Below are 18,482 nucleotides of genomic sequence, written 5' to 3'. Positions count from 1 at the left end.
GAGCATTTTTACCCAAATTGTTGCACTAAAATGCTTCAGAGAAAGTTTTAAAAAAAAGTAGGCTTATGTCAAGTCACGTTTGTTAGGAAGAGTAGAACATTTAAGTATGTACTGTGACAGGGACGAGTCAACAGCAACAATGCCAGGACTTAAAGTTCATGTTGGGTATGTTCTGTATCAGAGCAGATTTGACACGACGGCGTCTGTGAAGAATGGAGGTATGAAAGATTATTTTAGACCAATCAATAGGATGATTAGGTGCCAAAAACTCAGATTATGTGCCACAAGCTTAAAATTCAGATAGAAAAAAAAAAGTCCTTAGGAACATTTGTGACAGGCCGCTGGTTTCCTGTCCCTTTCAAGGCCACTAGAGATGGTGGCCCTCGGGTAAATGCGGGTAATATAGTTGGATAACAAAAAACATTACTTAAACATATATATATGTATATATTTCATAGGTAATATGCTACAGGGATATAAAGAGCACCTTCGAACAGCATTAAATAAGTTCGGTTTGCTAATCTAATGTAAACATGACGTTGAATATGTACAAACTATGTTTAATAACACACATGTAGATGTAACTTATAAATATTAATATCATTTTCTCATTAGAAAGACACAAATTCGAGTATTTAAGATATATAAATATATGTGTATAATTTTTTGTCTACATACAGTAAAAACCCAATTTTCCAGAACCCAATTTTAGCAAGATTCAAATTTTTTTGTGACAAATTTCTGTGATCTAAATTGCCCATGAAGTCTGTGATTCGATGGGAATCATATTTTATACCTAATTACAAATTTGTTTAATTGATTTCTTACATATACATTGGTCCGTTTCTAATACAACACAGTTACAGGTATTTTTTAGCACATTTTCATTATAATAAACAATACAAAATAAATTAATTATAGCCCATGATATTTTATTAATTTATACAGATTTATGTACTGATTTGCAGCTGTATCAATTGGTCCGGATAATTGAGGTTGCTCTGCATATATTTGTATATTGTGTGTGTGTGTTTGTTTCTTTTAAAAGTGACTAGAAAAATGACTCGCAAGGTGTCGAAGGCACGATACGCCCTTTAGTCAGTAGAGTTCAATACATCTTGTCTGGAGGACTAAACGATGGGAAAGCATAGGTTGAGCTGGGGCATGGTTGAGGATGGAGAGGGGTCATAGGAGGGAGTGAGAATTGGGCAAGGGAAAAGGGGCGCTACAGGAGGCAAGGATGGGGCACTACAGAAGGCAAGGAAGGGGCACTACAGGAGGCAAGGATGGGGCACTATAGAAGGCAAGGAAGGGGCACTACAGGAAGCAAGGAAGGGGGCACTACAGGAGGCAAGGAAGGGGCATTACAAGAGGCAAGGAAGGGGCATTACAAGAGGCAAGGAAGGGGCATTACAAGAAGCAAGGAAGGGGCACTACAGGAGACAAGGAAGGGGTACTACAAGAGACAAGGAAGGGGTACTACAAGAGACAAGGAAGGGGCACTACAGGAGGCAAGGAAGGGGCGCTACAGGAGGCAAGGAAGGGGCACTACAGGAGGCAAGGAAGGGGCACTACAGGAGGCAAGGAAAGGATGCACTACAGGGGGCGGGATAGCAACATCTGACCCGACAACGTATTTACCTCAACATTTAAGTATCATCTTAAGTCAAATCTGAGCAAGTTTTTTTCCCACTAGTCCTGGAGTATTTTTACCCCCTTTTATGTATATACATCAGTTCAGGAATTAACATCTGAAGTATAACGCCAGTTTGAACCGCTGACGGAGACGGCTCAGGTGTGGTTTTGTGTGGATTGCAGTATCCTTCACTTAGCCAGTGCTCACCCGACACTAAAAAAAAAAAAGACATGCATATTATCACTGAAGAAGACAGTGCATGAGAACTTCTTAAATGGTATTATAACTATCTCTAATACAGTTTCGTGTTTAATAACTACATAACTTACTGTCATACAATAATGTCAATTGGGTTGAAAATGGAAACGTTTGATGGAGCACAATAAATGTTTGGCTTGATATTTTGCAGAACAGAGTATAGTATGATAATGTAGCCTTTGTTACAACTAAGAACACTGTAGAGACTATGATAATGGTACTACACAGTGTGGAGGACTGCAAGGGTATTGGGTCAGTCACTGGAGTGATGGTCGGGCGCTGCGTCATGTTCCATCCCCCGGGCGCTGTGATCTGTTGCATCCACGAGCACCATGCACTGTGTTGTAGCATCTGGGTGCTATGCTGTGGTGCCTCCATGAGGTGCTGTGTTATGTTGCATCAACAAGCACTGTGCTGTGTCGCAGCCCAGGGTAAGGGCACTGTGCTATGCCACAGCCTTCGGGCACTGTGCTATACCACGGCCTTCGGGCACTATGCTGTGTTCCAGCCACGGGCACTGTGCAGTAGCGAAACCCCGGGTACTGTGCTGCAGCCCCGGGCACACCTGCCCTCCTCACAACACTGGCTTTCTCCAACATCACTAAATCTAATGATATGTAATCAAACATCCAACATCTTAATATTTCAAAATTTAGGTTTTACTTCGTATTATTACTCAACAATATATGCGAAACATCTATTAGGCGGATTGAAGGGGTTTGAGGTTCAGTAAAATCTTAAAATATTTTGGTAGCGGCCATTCCTGCAAAACCCGCCCTTGTCACAGCATAGCCTTTGAAATAACAATACTCTAAATGGCAGTTGACAGGATTAGTACCCATGGGCGCCTAATTACCTGTCTCTCTGCAAACACACAACATTACCACGTCCAATAACATTACCAACATTTTTTATTTTTATGTGGCTACAATATTAATAACGGTGCAACAATGTAAAACAACAACGTTGTTCCAACGTAAAAGAATAACATTGTACCAACATAAAATAGAACGTCGTGCCAACGTAAAAACCAACGTTGTAACGATCTCAAAAAAAAATGTATTGTGCCAACGAAAAAAATGCTGTTGTTACGTTGTGAGGGGGTAGCTGTCAGCTGGTTCCATCTCTTGAGCTCTCTTTCCTATTGCTTTCCCTGGTTCACAAGCCATCCCTAATGTTTATCAGTCATGACCAATAATATATAAATTTGGTGTTTGTTACTTATACTATTATCAATATTTTAATACTGCCACAATAAGAATTCTTTTAGGTGTACTGATTTTTTTATGTCGCTCATAATACTTATACATCTATCCCAGTTTTGCCTTTTTCTCCAACTTTGACACTGAGTATACCACTCTGGATGTCTTTCATCTGCTCATTCATTACAATCCGTTGATTTTTCATCTTGTTCACTTCGTCCTTCAAGTGGAGGATCATCTGTACCATTCGCTTCAAGTGCTTCTCTTGCGTCAGTAGCTTCGCTTTAATGGTCTGAATCTCTGTATCCTGACGGACAACCTTCTCTTCATACATCTGGGCCAGGAGTCGCAGCACCATCTGAAGGTGAGCATGACGTATCTTGGGTGTGTCTCCCGATAGGCCTTTGTTTGCCTGTTGAGCCTTTTGCGGATCTGGGATGGGCCCTCCACGGAGGTTTTCTCTGGCCTTGGGGTCTATAGACACGATGACACACTGATCATCTTCTTCAGATTGAGAAAAACTGGATCTTGCCCGTCGACTAGAGAGACGTGATGGAGGATTATAGATCTTAATCGAGGGCCTCTTCACCTTCTTACTGCCGTAGCATCGAGACTCAACTTCTCTGTTTAATAAGTGTTTGTTCTTTTGGTGATGTGATGGCTTAAGCAGCCGAAATATCGACGGTAAGGTTTTAGATTTCATTGCAGCAGAATCAGAGGCACGTCTAATTCCCTCACAGACCTTCTCTGGAGGCCGAAGTTTCATGGATGTGCACCTAACTTTCGGACGTCCCGGAAAGGTGCTTCGTTGTAATTCTGGAAATCTCTCCTCTTGAATACTTTGAAAGCTACGGCGGGGAAGGTCCTCACGGGAGTGAGTGTGACTACATACATCGTGGATGCCACTTTCGGTATCTTCGTCTTTCATGCCTATTAAGTCTTCCGTTACCTCAGGAATAATATGGCTATCTCTCCTATCACATACATGACTTACATGACTATCTCTCCTGTCGCCACATGTATGGCTATCTCTCCTGTCGCCACATGTATGGCTATCTCTCCTGTCGCCACAGGTATGGCTATCTCTCCTGTCGCCGCAGGTATGGCTATCTCTCCTATCGCCACAGGTATGGCTATCCCTCCTGTTTTCACAGGTATGGCTATCCCTCCTGTCGCCACCACACGTATGGCTATCTCTCCTCTCGGTGCACGTATGGCTATCTCTCCTGTCGCATACATAGCTATCTCTCCTATCACACGGCATATCGCCAATCTGCTCGCTTGTCATTTTGGTTCGTCTTGTGGCCAGTCTCCTCTTCCTCTCAGTGGCTGCTGCAGCCAGTGTATATGAGCGTGAAAGCGAGGGGCGGCGGGGTGTGCCCGTGATGGAGGGGCGCCGAGGCGTGCCCGTGAGCGAAGGGCGCCGGGGCGTGCCCGTGAGCGAAGGGCGCCGGGGCGTGCCCGTGAGCGAGGGGCGGCGGGGCGTACCAATAACGGAGGGGCGGCGAGGTGACGAGGTACCCATCAGGTTTGAGCTGTAGAGTGGGGGGATCCAGTAGACCAGATCTGTCTTGTCCTCGTTCATCATGGCAGCCATTGGCTTCCATGCCCACTCAAGCTGGAACTAACAGAGCAAAGGGTTAGTATTGGTGGATGCTTTGGAAAGAAAGAAAGAAAGCAGAAGAAATACAGACACAAATTAAATTAAGCTTTGTCTCTTCTCTGTACTGTATGCAATACAGACTAACATTGGCCTTATTCTTAACACTATTATAAGTACAGACAACACTCTTAGTTAAAGCTTCTTAAGTAGCCCAGGCACAACAGAGCACACAGAAAGTTCAGATGGTATAAGCATCTTGAACGAGTTCCAGGAGCCATGCAATAACCTGCGAATAACCAATTAACCAGTTTGGACCAAAGAGGTCAGTTTCCGAATGTGTCTCACGAAGTATCACTAATTCTCACGATTTAAGTGTATCGGTAATGAAGACATTGTCTATCAGGATAATGGTGTGACCTTGGCCAAGCACAGAAGCTAGTGGAAGAATGGTTAAGCTTAAGGTTTGTTCGTTCACAGCAATGGAGTGTCACCGCTTGTCATTGTGTTGTCCCTGTTGCTGTTCACAGCAGTGTGAAATTCAGCTTATAATGATAGCTCACAATGCCAAGTTTGATATTATCATCTGAAGAAGTAAATTCTTTGGATGTGAGAAGTTAGGGGTTGATATTTTTATAACTGTGCTTCTGAAGAAAGTACCTATTAGGCTGGATGGTTTGAGAGGCAGTTAACTCTGTTTCAAGGCAGAGGGAGTCACTGGGCAATGGATGCAAACATACATCTACGTCAAATGAGAGTTTTTACCATACCATATAGGCCTAGCTAAATATATACAAATTTCACAGTAAATAGCATTGATCTAAAGCTTTAAATTTGTCTTTTTATATGGCTTAATTTGGTCTTGCGAAAAATCTTGTTTCCAAATCTTTCAATCTAGGGTACTCTGCTTATATTTAGAAATCTAAATCAGGAGTCATTCAAGGCAATTATACAGCTTTGTTAGACCAATACTGGCATATGACCAACATTGGCACATGACCAATACTGACATATGACCAATACTGGCATATGACCAACATTGGCACATGACCAATACTGACATATGACCAATATTGGCATATGACCAACACTGGCATATGACCAATACTGGCATATAAACAACATTGACATATGACCAACACTGGCATATGACCAATACTGGCATATAAACAACATTGACATATGACCAACACTGGCATATGACCAATACTGGCATATAAACAACATTGACATATGACCAACACTGGCATATGACCAATACTGGCATATAAACAACATTGACATATGACCAACACTGGCATATGACCAACACTGGCATATGACCAATACTGGCATATAAACAACATTGACATATGACCAATACTGGCATATGACCAACACTGGCATATGACCAATACTAACATGAAATCTGCAACTTGTGAACAATAAAAGCAAAATTACAAACAAAATTAAAAACAAAAGCACAGAAGTTTGCAACAAGATTAGTTGCAAACCAATTTGTAGTTAATCCCAAAGCTAAGAGGATTAAGCCATGAGGAAATGTTAAGGGAACTAGATCTCATAACTCTTAAAGAGGACAGAAGGAACAAATGGGGTATGATCATAACATACAAGATACTGAAGGGAGGTGGACAATAACAACCTCTTGAAAGAGAAAGTAATGATGCGAGGACATAAGTGGAAGTTTTAAAGCGCAACGACGAAATGTAAACAAATGCTCGTGTCTTGTACGGGGGAGTCAGCAAGTGGAATGCACTGGAAAAAAGTAGTTGTGGAAGCCACCTCCATCAACAACTTTTAAGGTCAGATTCGACAAAGAATCTAAACGTCAGAATAGTTAAGCTATAACGCAACAGTTATAAGAGCGCTGGTACTAGGCGGGGGCCATGATTGACCTCACATCCCTGTTGCCACTGACATGTAAGTGCTATACCCCAAGGTTACCACCATACATCAAGGTCATCACCTTACGAGGCAGCCGTGTTAAACACGAAGGTATCTCATCTACCTGACTTCACAAACATGTAAATGATTCAAATATACATGACACTGATTAGTGATTAAATCAAATATTGTAAACAAAATAAAACCAGATTATATGAAAAGATTTGGAGATTATGCTTTTCGCTGTCCACCTTTGCCAACATGTATAAAAAGAGCAACTGAAAGCTTAAGAAAGAAGCTAATGTGAAAACTTACAGTCATTTATTTAACTTAGAACGCTGCTACTAGTACCTACTTATTTTTTTAGGAAAGACAGAGGGCCATTCTTGGAGACCCCTCTAGCATAATTACCTCATTATACAATGATGGATCCTCCCATGCTGCCTTCCCGCCCACTCTTCACCACCCCCACCACCCCACCCACTAACTCCTCCCACCAGCCCGCCCACTGACTTCGTTCACTGTCGTGCTCACCAGATTCCATCCACTGCCCTGCCCACCAACTTCTCCCACTGTCCTGTCCTACCCACTCACTCCTCCTACTACTGCCCCATCTACCGGCTCTTCTCACTGCCTGCCTACTGACTCCTCCCTTGTCCCACTTAACTCCTTACTGCCTCTTCCCTTCCCACTTATTGATTCCTCACACTTCTAACGTATGACACCACCCACTAACTCCTCCCACTGACCTACCCGCTATCTTCTCCCACTGCTGCACCCACTGATTCCTTCCCATGCCCCACCCACTAACTCCTTCCATTGCCCCACCTACTAAGTCCTCCAACTGCCCTACCCCACTAAATCTTCTCACTGCCTCTCCCACTGTCTGCCCATACAACATCCACCCATTAATCCTTCCTACTCTGAATCTACGTTCTCCTGATCTGTTCCCCCATTTTCTTCGTCTGTATCCACACTTTCCTCATCTGCCCCTATATTCTCCTGATCCGTAACCAAAGTTTCCGGGTCTGAATTCACATTTTCCTGATCGGCGCCCACGCTATCCGGATCAACACCCATATCCTCCTGATCTGTGCCCACAGTATCTTCCTGATCTGTGCCCACAGTATCTTCCTGATCTGTGCCCACAGTATCCTCCTGATCTGTGCCCACATCCTCCTGATCTGTACCAACAGTGTCCTGATCTTTACCCACCTTATCCTTACCCACCTTCTCCTCCAGGGCCCTCCTCTGTGCCTCGGCTGCCCGCCTGGCCTTAGTGCTGTTGGTCACTCGAAACTTGAGCATGGTTGCTAGTGGTTGTAGGAGTAGGTGGTAGTGGTGGTGGTGGTTGTAGCAACTGTAGGGAGGTGGTGGTTGTTCTAGTGGCTGTGGTAGTAGATATCAATGGTGGCAGCGGTGGGTTTGATAGCTGCCGGGGTTGGTAGTATTAACGGACAGAGTTATGAATCAGGTAGTGGTGATAGCAATGGTTAGTGGTGCATTTATTGATGGCACTACTCAATGATTTTGATGTTGGAAGCAGGTAGCAATTGTGGGTGGCAGCAGACGTAACATGTGATGATGGCAACGACAAATAGAAGTGTCAGTAAATGTTGACATGAGTGTTCGAAGAAGAGGTTTATGTTAGAAGTGGGTGATGGAGGTTGTGTCAGCAGTGGGTGGTGGTTGTGTCAGCAGTGGGTGGTGGTTGTATCAACAGTGGGTGGTGGTTGTGTCAACAGTGGGTGGTGGTTGTGTCAGCAGTGGGTGGTGGTTGTATCAACAGTGGGTGGTGGTTGTATCAACAGTGGGTGGTGGTTGTATCAACAGTGGATGGAGGTTGTGTCAGCAGAAGGTGGTGGTGTCAGTGGAGGTTATCAGCAACAGCAAGTGGTGGAATCAACAGCGAGTGGTAGCAGCAGCGACAATGGTAGTGGTGGCAGCAGTGGGTGGTAGTGGCAGTAGTGGATGATGATGGCAGTAGATGGTGGAGATGGTGGTAGCTGGAGGTGGCAGTGGCAGCAGTAGCAGGTGGAGATGGTAGCGGCAGAAGCAGGTGGTGAAGTCAGCGGAAGCAGGTGGTGGTGGCAGCGATATCAGATGGTGGTGATGGTGGCAAAAGCAGGTGGTGATACAGGTGGTGGTGTCCGAGCCAGGTCCTCCCTAGCCACCCTGTAAAAAAAAGGAAGAACATGATGTTGGAACGAGTTATGCAAGGCTATACACGGGTTATACACACTATACACATACACGTTTGAGTCAAGAGGTCTTATGAGACGCTCTCACGTGCCTTATCTCAACTATAATGCACAAACGTTTAGACTGAAAACAGTTAATGCTTTTATTCATAGAAAAGAACAATGCCAAAAAAATGATTCGTTTACCTGTGTTCGACAAAGTTGTTCATACAATATTGCACACCAGTTTTCAAGCACACTATAATATATGTACTTTAGTTTAAACTACAACACGATGTCCATTACGTGACATCACAACATTCTGGAGGGTTTTGTAGCACCTCAAGATTAATGTTTTGCCAGTTGTTCTAAAACTAGTAAAGTCACATATATATGCATGTTTAAACTCATGATTCAAATGAAATAAATGAGTTTCTAGGGGGGCAGGCTTCAGATGAGCTGAGGTAGGATAACAGCACTTGCTTTCAGTTTCACTAGATACTTCAACTGACAGCTCCCAATGAACCCTAGTGTTAAAGAGAGAGAGAGAGAGAGAGAGAGAGAGAGAGAGAGAGAGAGAGAGAGAGAGAGAGAGAGAGAGAGAGAGAGAGAGAGAGAGAGAGAGAGAGAGAGGAGAGAGAGGAGAGAGAGGAGAGAGAGGAGAGAGAGGAGAGAGAGGAGAGAGAGGAGAGAGAGGAGAGAGAGGAGAGAGAGGAGAGAGAGAGAGAGAGAGAGAGAGAGAGAGAGAGAGAGAGAGAGAGAGAGAGGAGAGAGTGGAGAGAGTGGAGAGAGTGGAGAGAGTGGAGAGAGTGGAGAGAGTGGAGAGAGTGGAGAGAGTGGAGAGAGTGGAGAGTGTGGAGAGTGTGGAGAGTGTGGAGAGAGAGAGAGAGAGAGAGAGAGAGAGAGAGAGAGAGAGAGAGAGAGAGAGAGAGAGAGAGAGAGAGAGAGAGAGAGAGAGAGAGAGAGAGAGAGAGAGAGAGGAATCTCTGTGAATGGTGGGTGGGTGAAAGGGGGGAAGAAAGGAAGGGGGAGGGGGAGAATGATGAGAGGGAGGGGGACCGAAGTTTTGTTTTGAAACCTTGAGAACCACACCCTGTTGGTGACGTCACTCTTGGGAGCGAGGTTGCGACGTCATCATCCAGTTGATGAGGTGGTGACGTAATATTTTTGCAGCTGACACGACAGTGACGTCACAAGTCTTCAACCTACACGATGACCTCACGCATGACTCCGTCACGTGATACGACATACTGAAATGTCACACACACACACACACCAGCCACACTCACACACACACACACACACCAACCCACCCTCCCGTTTTGGTAGTACTTATAACAACGATGAGGACCACAGTATATATATCGACATACAACGAAATTATAAAGTAGAAATCTGAGCTATTGAGTTGGACAAACTGGAAAACTATTTTTACCTGTGTTGCTTTGACAAACTTAACTAACCTAACCTTCCCAGCCTAATATAGAACATACGTGTGCTATACTAGGCCTAAGAATATTTAAGTTTTTGTTTCTTCATTTATTTTAAAAGAATTCCTAACTATATAGTCAGTATACTACTATCTAATAGTCAGTATACTACTATCTAATAGTCAGTATACTACTATCTAACAGTTAAGTACGTACGAATTCGTGACTATTGACGACCGTCCCAATAGGAACTATCTAAACCGGAGGATGGACTGCAACCCCCCCCCCCCCACACACACACTTCTGATTCCATATAAATTATTTTTATACAATTTAATTTAGTATCTGTACGGCTGATATTATTGTGTCGTCATATCACCCACCTCCCCTCCCACCCCTCTTCCCAGGGCGGGACAAAAATGATTGGGAAACATTATACTTCACCCGATGCCTCTGTTTACCTAGCAGTAAATAGGTGCCAGGGAGTAAGGCTGCATCCTGGGGAAGATCAGTAGAGCGATCTTGATGGAGACCTGAGAAAAACTCTGACATAAATGTAGTATATATTCAAATTATCCCGGTTAAACATTCATTATATTTCTAAGAAGATCGTAAATTTGCCGGTGAATTCAAGAAACTAAACCTCACCTCACTGCGCTAAAGAAGCCAAGGGACAGAGTGAACATGATCACGCCATACAAACTTCTTAATGAAACTGACAGGACTAGCAAACCGCTGTTCTCAACGGGCTGGACTAGGTCGAGTGATCACATATAACAATAGAATAGCACTCAAATCGACCTTTTACTGTTCATCTCTATTCACCCATCAGTAATTGCTGAAATTTGAGACCTGGTTGTAAACCAAACGGTGGATCGTGCTCTAGTGAAATATTTGTATATGATGAGGCTTAAGATGAGGTGAGGGAAGGGAGAGCTCTCCACCCATTTTCTACAGCTGCTACTCTGTTGAAAAATGCAACACTTCTGCCTAACCAGAAACGTGGGGAACCCAAGCAACCCTCCTAACCTACTGAGGCCGGTGGAGACAATACGTCAATATTACGGAGCTTTAATTTTGAATAAAACGTCGTATTTTTGGTGGACTGACTGATTTCGCAAGAAAATGAGACTCATTAGACGAGAAATGGTGTTTTTGGATATTGTGTTCTTTTTCTGGTCGACACCCTTCCTGTGTTGCATCATGTTGCATAATACACCACCTGCTTCGCAGCCGTCTGGTCTTGTCCTTAGTGGGTGTGTGTGTGTGTATGTGTGTGTGTGTGTGTGTGTGTGTGTGTGTGTGTGTGTGTGTGTGTGTGTGTGTGTGTGTGTGTGTGTGTGTGTGTGTGTGTGTGTGTGTGTGTGTGTACGTGCGAGCGTGCGCACCAAACCGACTGCTGTAACCAAGACTAAATTAAATATAAGAAACTACTAAACTCTTCTACGTGTCTTTCCCCCAAAACACGAACACGTAAACACACTTTACATTGGCATAATATTGACCCTTGACCTCGTCCCGCTGAGACACGCACCAATAAAAAAAATCCATTAACTAGGTCGCAACAAAACCTCGCATTTTCGAAATCATAAACAAAACTGAACTGGATATAACAAACTACTAGGAATCAATATGGCGATGTTACATACAGGTGTCGCGTTCCTAATTGGCAGAATGACTCTAACGAGCCAAACACCTTTTGTGTAATTACTGACAGGCGGCGAGGCTAGGGAAATGATGAATGTTGGGGTGGTGGTGAATGTTGGAGTGTTGGTGATTGTTCTGCCTACTGACAAATAAACAATCCACCATAGAGGTGTGCTGAGAGAAGGTTGCTGGGCACCAGGGCTAGGTTCCAGGGTGTTACTAGGATTTCGCTGGGTGCTGGGTTCAAGGTTCCGTCATGCCGATGTTTGGCGGGCGAGCAATTTCAATGACTAGCATTTGAAATTGAAATAAGTTTATTAACATAAAATACACACACACACACACACGAAGGAATGAGGTAACATACGCATCACTCAGTTAGTTTCCCTTAATTGCATTATCAGAGGCAACTTCTGGGTAGTATTCATTAGAGTTGTTAAATACGGCCCCGAATTCATCTGATTTATTAGGCTTTTTGAGAGAATTTGCGCACAGCGTCTGTCAAAAGCCTAGTAAATTATCTTAGTTATTTTCAATAGCACTTGAAAATTATACTTTATGTTATATACGTGAATACAGTAATTACTTACGTGATAATATTAATGAATGCGTTAGAGATACGCGGACTCAGTTGGTAGAGTCGAATTTGCATCCATTGGTATGCCAAGTGATCGATGCGCGCGTTGATATCTACAAACGATTAAGTATGGTGTTAGATATTAGTGTTGTGGTATTGGTATGGGTGATAGCAACACGAGAGAGGTCGTGAGCGATTGACGGGGCACCAAGCAAGTTCCTCTTGGGGGAGAGGGGGTGCCGGACTTAGTTGTTTGGGCACACATTAAATGTGCAACCTGTCCCTCCTACCCAGAACGTCAGTTTTTGCTCGTATTTCGCTCCACTGATTATGCCCTCCGCTAAATACGTCACCTGATGAATACGTCACCTACTGATTGTCCCACCCACTGAATAAACCACCTATTGAATACGCCACCCACTGATTGTAACACACATTGAATACCAAATCCACCACCCACTGGACACACCACTCCAACCACACCCCACCACCACCACCACCAACCACCACCACCACCAACCACACCCTACCACCAGCACCAGCACCACCGCCACCACCACCACCAGCCACACCCCACCACACCCCACCACCACCCACGCACCAAGCAAGACAACCAGAAAGAGAGAGAGAAGAGAGGTCAGGCGTGAGACAAGGGAGAGAAGCAGCGGACTGTGTTGCATTAAAGTTGACGGTGTTGGTGAGGCGGGCCACCCAGTGCCATGATAACTGGCACTCTTTTACCTGTGACCGCCCCCTTCCCACCTGTTGCACCCCTCCCACCTGTGGCACTCTCCCACCTGTTGAATTCTCTCACCTGTGGCACCCTTCCATCAATGGCCTTCTCTCATCTGTCTCACCATCTGCTGCACTCTCCCGTCTGTGACATCCCTTTCACCTGTGGCATCAACCACCTGTGTCCCACCTGTGGCACCCTCTCATCTGTGGCACCCTCCCACCTGTGGCACCTTCCTATCTACGGTCCCCTCGTACACAGGTACAGTCCTTCTGCCTCGCCCCTAACACTAGCGGCATTCTTCAAGTCTGTGGCAATTACCACAACAACATTCTTGTGGCAGCCTTCCCAGCTTCGACACCCTCACGTCTGTGGTGCCTTCCTGGCTGTGAGGACTGGCCGCATAGCGCTGCATTTTGCCACCTGTGGTATGCTGCTACAGGTTACTCTCTCACACAGGTCGTCTCCCACTGTAGCGCCGAATGCCGCTGGTGCGGCTCTTGTGTATGTATGGCAGTAGAAGCAGTAGCGGCAGCAGGCACAAGAGCAGCAACAGGTGCAACAGCGGTGGGGGTGGGAGCAGCTGCAGCAGCAGCAGCAGCAGGGAGGGGGTGAGTGGGTTAGCAGGAGCGGCGAGTTAAAGATGACACACCGATCTGCTGCCCCTCACCCTATCTGGCACTAGTGGCACCACCACCGTCCCTCACCCGCCCACCCCCATCAGCACCACCGCCCCCCACCCAACCCCTCATCAGCACCACCGCCCCCCACCCAACCCCTCATCAGCACCACCAACCCCCACCCACCCCCATCAGCACCACCCTCCCCCACCCAACCCCCCCATCAGCACCCCCAATCCCCTCGCACCACACATCCCCGTGGCCACTGAGAGGCAGGTACCCACAGCCAAGAGGAAGAAAGCAAGACTGCCGCCTCCTCGAGGGAAAACAATCAGGTGATAACAGTCCTCACACAAGACTCAGTATACAAGAGGGAGAGGCAGACCGGACCACGCCCACGGCCCTCCTTAATGACAAGAATAACTCCTATGTTAAGGTTGCATAGGGATTAAGACCGGGCCGGGGGGGGGGTCGGCATGGCTCATACCTCACTGCTATATTCACCGAAGAGAGCGAAGGAGAAGAGGAGGGAAGAGAAGAGACGAGGAGAGAAGAAGGGAGACGAGAAGAGGAGAGAAGCGGAAAAAAATAAGAGGGAAGAAGAGAAGTGCGCACATTTCCTGTGCCAGGTAAGTCCACTTCAGGCTCACCATAGCCAGTGCTGCTTGGAACTTTTTGTTCTGAGTGGCTGTATCTAAAACAACAACAACAAGAGAAGAGAAGAGAAGAGAAAAGAAGAGAAGAGAAGAGAAGAGAAGAGAAGAGAAGAGAAGAGAAGAGAAGAGAAGAGAAGAGAAGAGAAGAGAAGAGAGCGCGCCACCCGCTCAACACCCTGCTGGCTTATCCCTGGCAACTGTGCTTGGCGTTGAAGAGAATCTGGGGAAAGACAATAGCAAACGGATTCTTTTTTCTATTTCAGAGGGAAACGGTTTTTTCCCTTTTCCCCTGTATTACCACACAGACGGTGGCAATCTAGTGTGGCACAGTGAAGGGCTCCCCTCTGGACAGAAAAGTCCAGAGAGGGGGAAACGTCCTCTCTGGACGGGGGACCTGATCTTTTTGGCTGAGAGAAGAGTCCACTTTAAACAAGGGAAAGGGAAAGCGTCCCCTCTAGATGAAATAAGGAACCCCCTTCCCTAAATAAGGGAAGGGAAAAAATGATAAAATCAGGGTTCTCCTGGCCAAATTATTATGGCGGGAACCAACTGCTGCGATCACTTGCATGCGTATGCCGTTTTCTACACCGAGAAAACACCGTTTTCTACAGCATGTGCACTTCGAATTAGAAGAGGTGCGACGCAGACTTCTTTAGGTTCCAGGACCTCGCAAATCCCAACAGTCCATTTCACACAATGTTTCTCCAAGAGACGGCTTACAAAGGAGACCAGATTTGACCAAAAACTTAACTTAGGCAAAGTGAAGAAGGAGCGAGGCTACATGCCCTCAGACATGCGCGCGACCTTGACCAAGATGTTTATGTCTCGCTGAAACTGTTTTGGCTTCAAGCACTGCACCAGCATCTTCATGTCTCAATAGGATTGAGTGTCGCTCTGGACAAAGGCACTCGTTCATACCAACTGATGATATACATACTAGTGGACAACGGGCAAAATAAGAAACTAATGAGCGAAGGAGGTCAAAACAACATTTTCTTTACTCGCCAAAGGCTCATAACACATCCCCCTCCCCCCCCTCGAAGAGGAAAGGCTGTCCCCATAAAGGAACTCGACACAGACCGAGTTCTGTGTCGGTCTGTACAAAGAAACAACTCACTGGAAGTGTTCTCACATAACGGACAAAATATGTTCAGGTCTTCTCATCTTTATCGATCCAGCAACAAAGAAGCAAGAAGTTTCCAGGGACAAAGAAACAAGAAGCTTCCAGGGACAAAGAAACAAGAAGCTTCCAGGGACAAAGAAATAAGAAACTTCCAGCGACAAAGAAATAAGAAATTTCCAGTGACAAAGAAATAAGAAGCTTCCAGGAACAAAGAAACAAGAAGCTTCCAGGAACAAAGAAACAAGAAGTTTCCAGGGACAAATAAATAAGAAACTTCCAGCGACAAAGAAATAAGAAATTTCCAGTGACAAAGAAATAAGAAGCTTCCATGAACAAAGAAACAAGAAGCTTCCAGGAACAAAGAAACAAGAAGTTTCCAGGAACAAAGAAATAAGAAACTTCCAGTAACAAAGAAATAAGAAGCTTCCAGCGACGAAGAAATAAGAAGCCTTTAGGAACACAACCGTCGAGGAGAGTCGACCGTCTTGAAGCCTGAATCTTCCAGAGAGAGAGCTGGGAATTTGGGTTTTATATACGACGTGAAATAACCCTTGACCTAAATATTCAAGTCATTGGAGAATGACATAATATGCCTTAGATAATACTATAAGCGTATAGAAATATACCGAAGCAAAAACTTAAATCATTCTTGTAATTTACCGTTTTATATCGACATTTTCGACCCGTGAGTTTGTATATTTGGCAAGTTGACCAAACCACGCACTAGAAAGTGAAGGGACGACGACGTTCTCAAGTCGATTGTGACAATCGACTTGAGAATGGTCCAGGACGGACCGAAACGTCGTCGTCCCTTCACTTTCTAGTGTGTGGTTTGGTCAACATATTTCTGCCACGTTATTGTGACTCCTCGCCTGTATAATTGGCTAGATGGCCGTCAGAATGATTTTGGTAGAAGGACATGTGAGAATGCCATCATAGCCTTGACCCTGGCTATCTTGACCTCTGACCCTTTGTTACATGTGACCTCGTGAGCACCGCTCAGCCATACACCTATATGTAGTGCCTTAGATGACTTGAAAACACACACACATATATATTTATATACGTATAAATGACGTACAGAGCAGTCTTCAATAAGGTGAGGGAGTTTGGGGATAGGCAGAGTTCACACCGTTCAGGGGAAGGGGGTCGGGTCATAAGGTCACCTGACCTGACCCACCGAAACGACCAAGGATACCTCGATCGATGACATATAAAGCTAATAATCTGTGTAAGGCTTAAGTTCAAATAAGTTTATTGACACAATAACATACATTCCAAAATGATAGAATCATTTGACACGAGTAAAGAGTTGACTGCAGACAGGGGGGTGACGGCGCCCCCCCCCTCCACCCTCACCGTCCATTTTATCAATTATAGAAGACACGACGCGGCTCACTTAGCATTGTAAATATGTGGCCAGGTTTGTGGTATAAAAAAAACAAGTCCATTCCACGAGCACTTTTGAGTTAATATCTTTTGTTTACATCATGACAGGTTGAACTGGACGCTATATTTACGTGTGTCAACAGGGTGCTCGATAAGTGTTTATAACAAGTTACGGTAGACAAAAGTCCCCCTAGTCTATAAATTGGGGGGAGTGTATGTGTGAAGGGTGGCAGGAGTTCCCCCATTTTCCTGCCCTTCAAAATCTCCTTTGTCTCCTCCCCTTAGGATGAGCACAGCTCTATATTCCTACCTTTCTACCCATTGGATCGACTCCGTAATCCAGCTCTCTAGCTCGAGAGTAAGTAAAATCTGGTAATTATCAGGGTGGGTAAGCTTGTAAATAAGATTGGGGGGGGGCTTTCTTCCCTGCCTATTTCATAATGAAATAGAGATAATGATAAGAATAACTGAAAGTCGGAATAGGGTACAAAGAGTATAATAAACATCTTCCAACTTCATCTTAGATAAACATCCCAATACCCTAATTTAAATATACATATACATTATATATATATATATATATATATATATATATATATATATATATATATATATATATATATATATATATATATATATATATATATATATATATTTCAGTACACCCCTCCACCTACAGTCCCCTCCCACATTACCTTATCATCCTACCAGCTCTGACTGGGATGTATCAAGCATTTATCCAACCACTGACGAAACCTGTGCATCTTTCCTGAATCAAGGCGGCTTTGTTCACATTTATTAACTAGCTTATGAGCTTGGAAACGTCACCATCCAAGGCTATTATTGTTATAAACAGCAGTGCTTCGGAGCTGTAAACTATAATCAATGTAAACAAAGCCGCCATGATTGAGGAAAGATGTACAGGTTCCGTAAGCGGTAGCGTATATAATGCTTGATAAACCCTAGCCCTTGCTAAGTATTTTAATTGCCTCGCCTTATAGGGACACTCACAGCACATCCTGTTCTTAAAGCACCGTAAACATAACGTTACCAACAACATCGTCAAAATATCAGTGCTTCAAGGGAAAATAAAAACCACTGTAACATTGACGTATTTTTAGAACTAATGAGCCTAGGCCAGGAGCTAGCTGCTATCTTGAGGTTATCTTGAGATGATTTCGGGGCTTTAGTGTCCCCGCGGCCCGGTCCTCGACCAGGCCTCCACCCCCAGGAAGCAGCCCGTGACAGCTGACTAACACCCAGGTACCTATTTTACTGCTAGGTAACAGGGGCATAGGGTGAAAGAAACTCTGCCCATTGTTTCTCGCCAGCGCCTGGGATCGAACCCAGGACCACAGGATCACAAGTCCAGCGTGCTGTCCGTTCGGCCGACCGACTAGCTCCTGGCTAGGCAAAAACCACTTCAAATTTAACCCTTATTACATCTTAACTATAGGCGCAGAGCGACCCCCCTACTCCACTCCAACCTCCTCCCTACAGCGACCACGACAAGGACCTCCAGCAGGGAATACTTCCTGTCAACAGAC

The 18,482-nt window shown here is 44.9% G+C and overlaps 1 protein-coding gene across 7 annotated transcripts in view; it reads right to left on the bottom strand.

Moving 5' to 3' along the window:
* Nucleotides 1–427: 427 nt before the first annotated feature.
* Nucleotides 428–18,482, bottom strand: part of LOC123762929 (uncharacterized) — a 105,909-nt gene continuing 87,854 nt past the window's right edge. For 4 of the 7 annotated variants that reach the window (XM_069302077.1, XM_069302076.1, XM_069302075.1 and 1 more), the window contains 2 exons: nt 7,796–8,755; nt 428–4,720 (listed from right to left, as the gene is read on the bottom strand). In XM_069302077.1, the coding sequence (XP_069158178.1) occupies nt 3,197–4,720; nt 7,796–7,888 (1,617 nt within the window). In that variant the 5' untranslated portion in view covers nt 7,889–8,755 and the 3' untranslated portion in view covers nt 428–3,196. Of the gene's footprint in view, nt 4,721–6,991; nt 7,044–7,795; nt 8,756–12,427; nt 12,450–18,482 lie in introns of those variants that run through there. The other 3 variants (XM_069302078.1, XM_045749731.2, XM_045749732.2) reach the window with 3 other exon arrangements.

Source organism: Procambarus clarkii, chromosome 47 (assembly GCF_040958095.1).
Source record: "Procambarus clarkii isolate CNS0578487 chromosome 47, FALCON_Pclarkii_2.0, whole genome shotgun sequence".
NCBI lineage: Eukaryota > Metazoa > Arthropoda > Malacostraca > Decapoda > Cambaridae > Procambarus > Procambarus clarkii.
The sequence above is the reverse complement of the archived record's forward strand: the minus strand, read 5'-3'. Positions and strand labels throughout refer to the sequence as shown.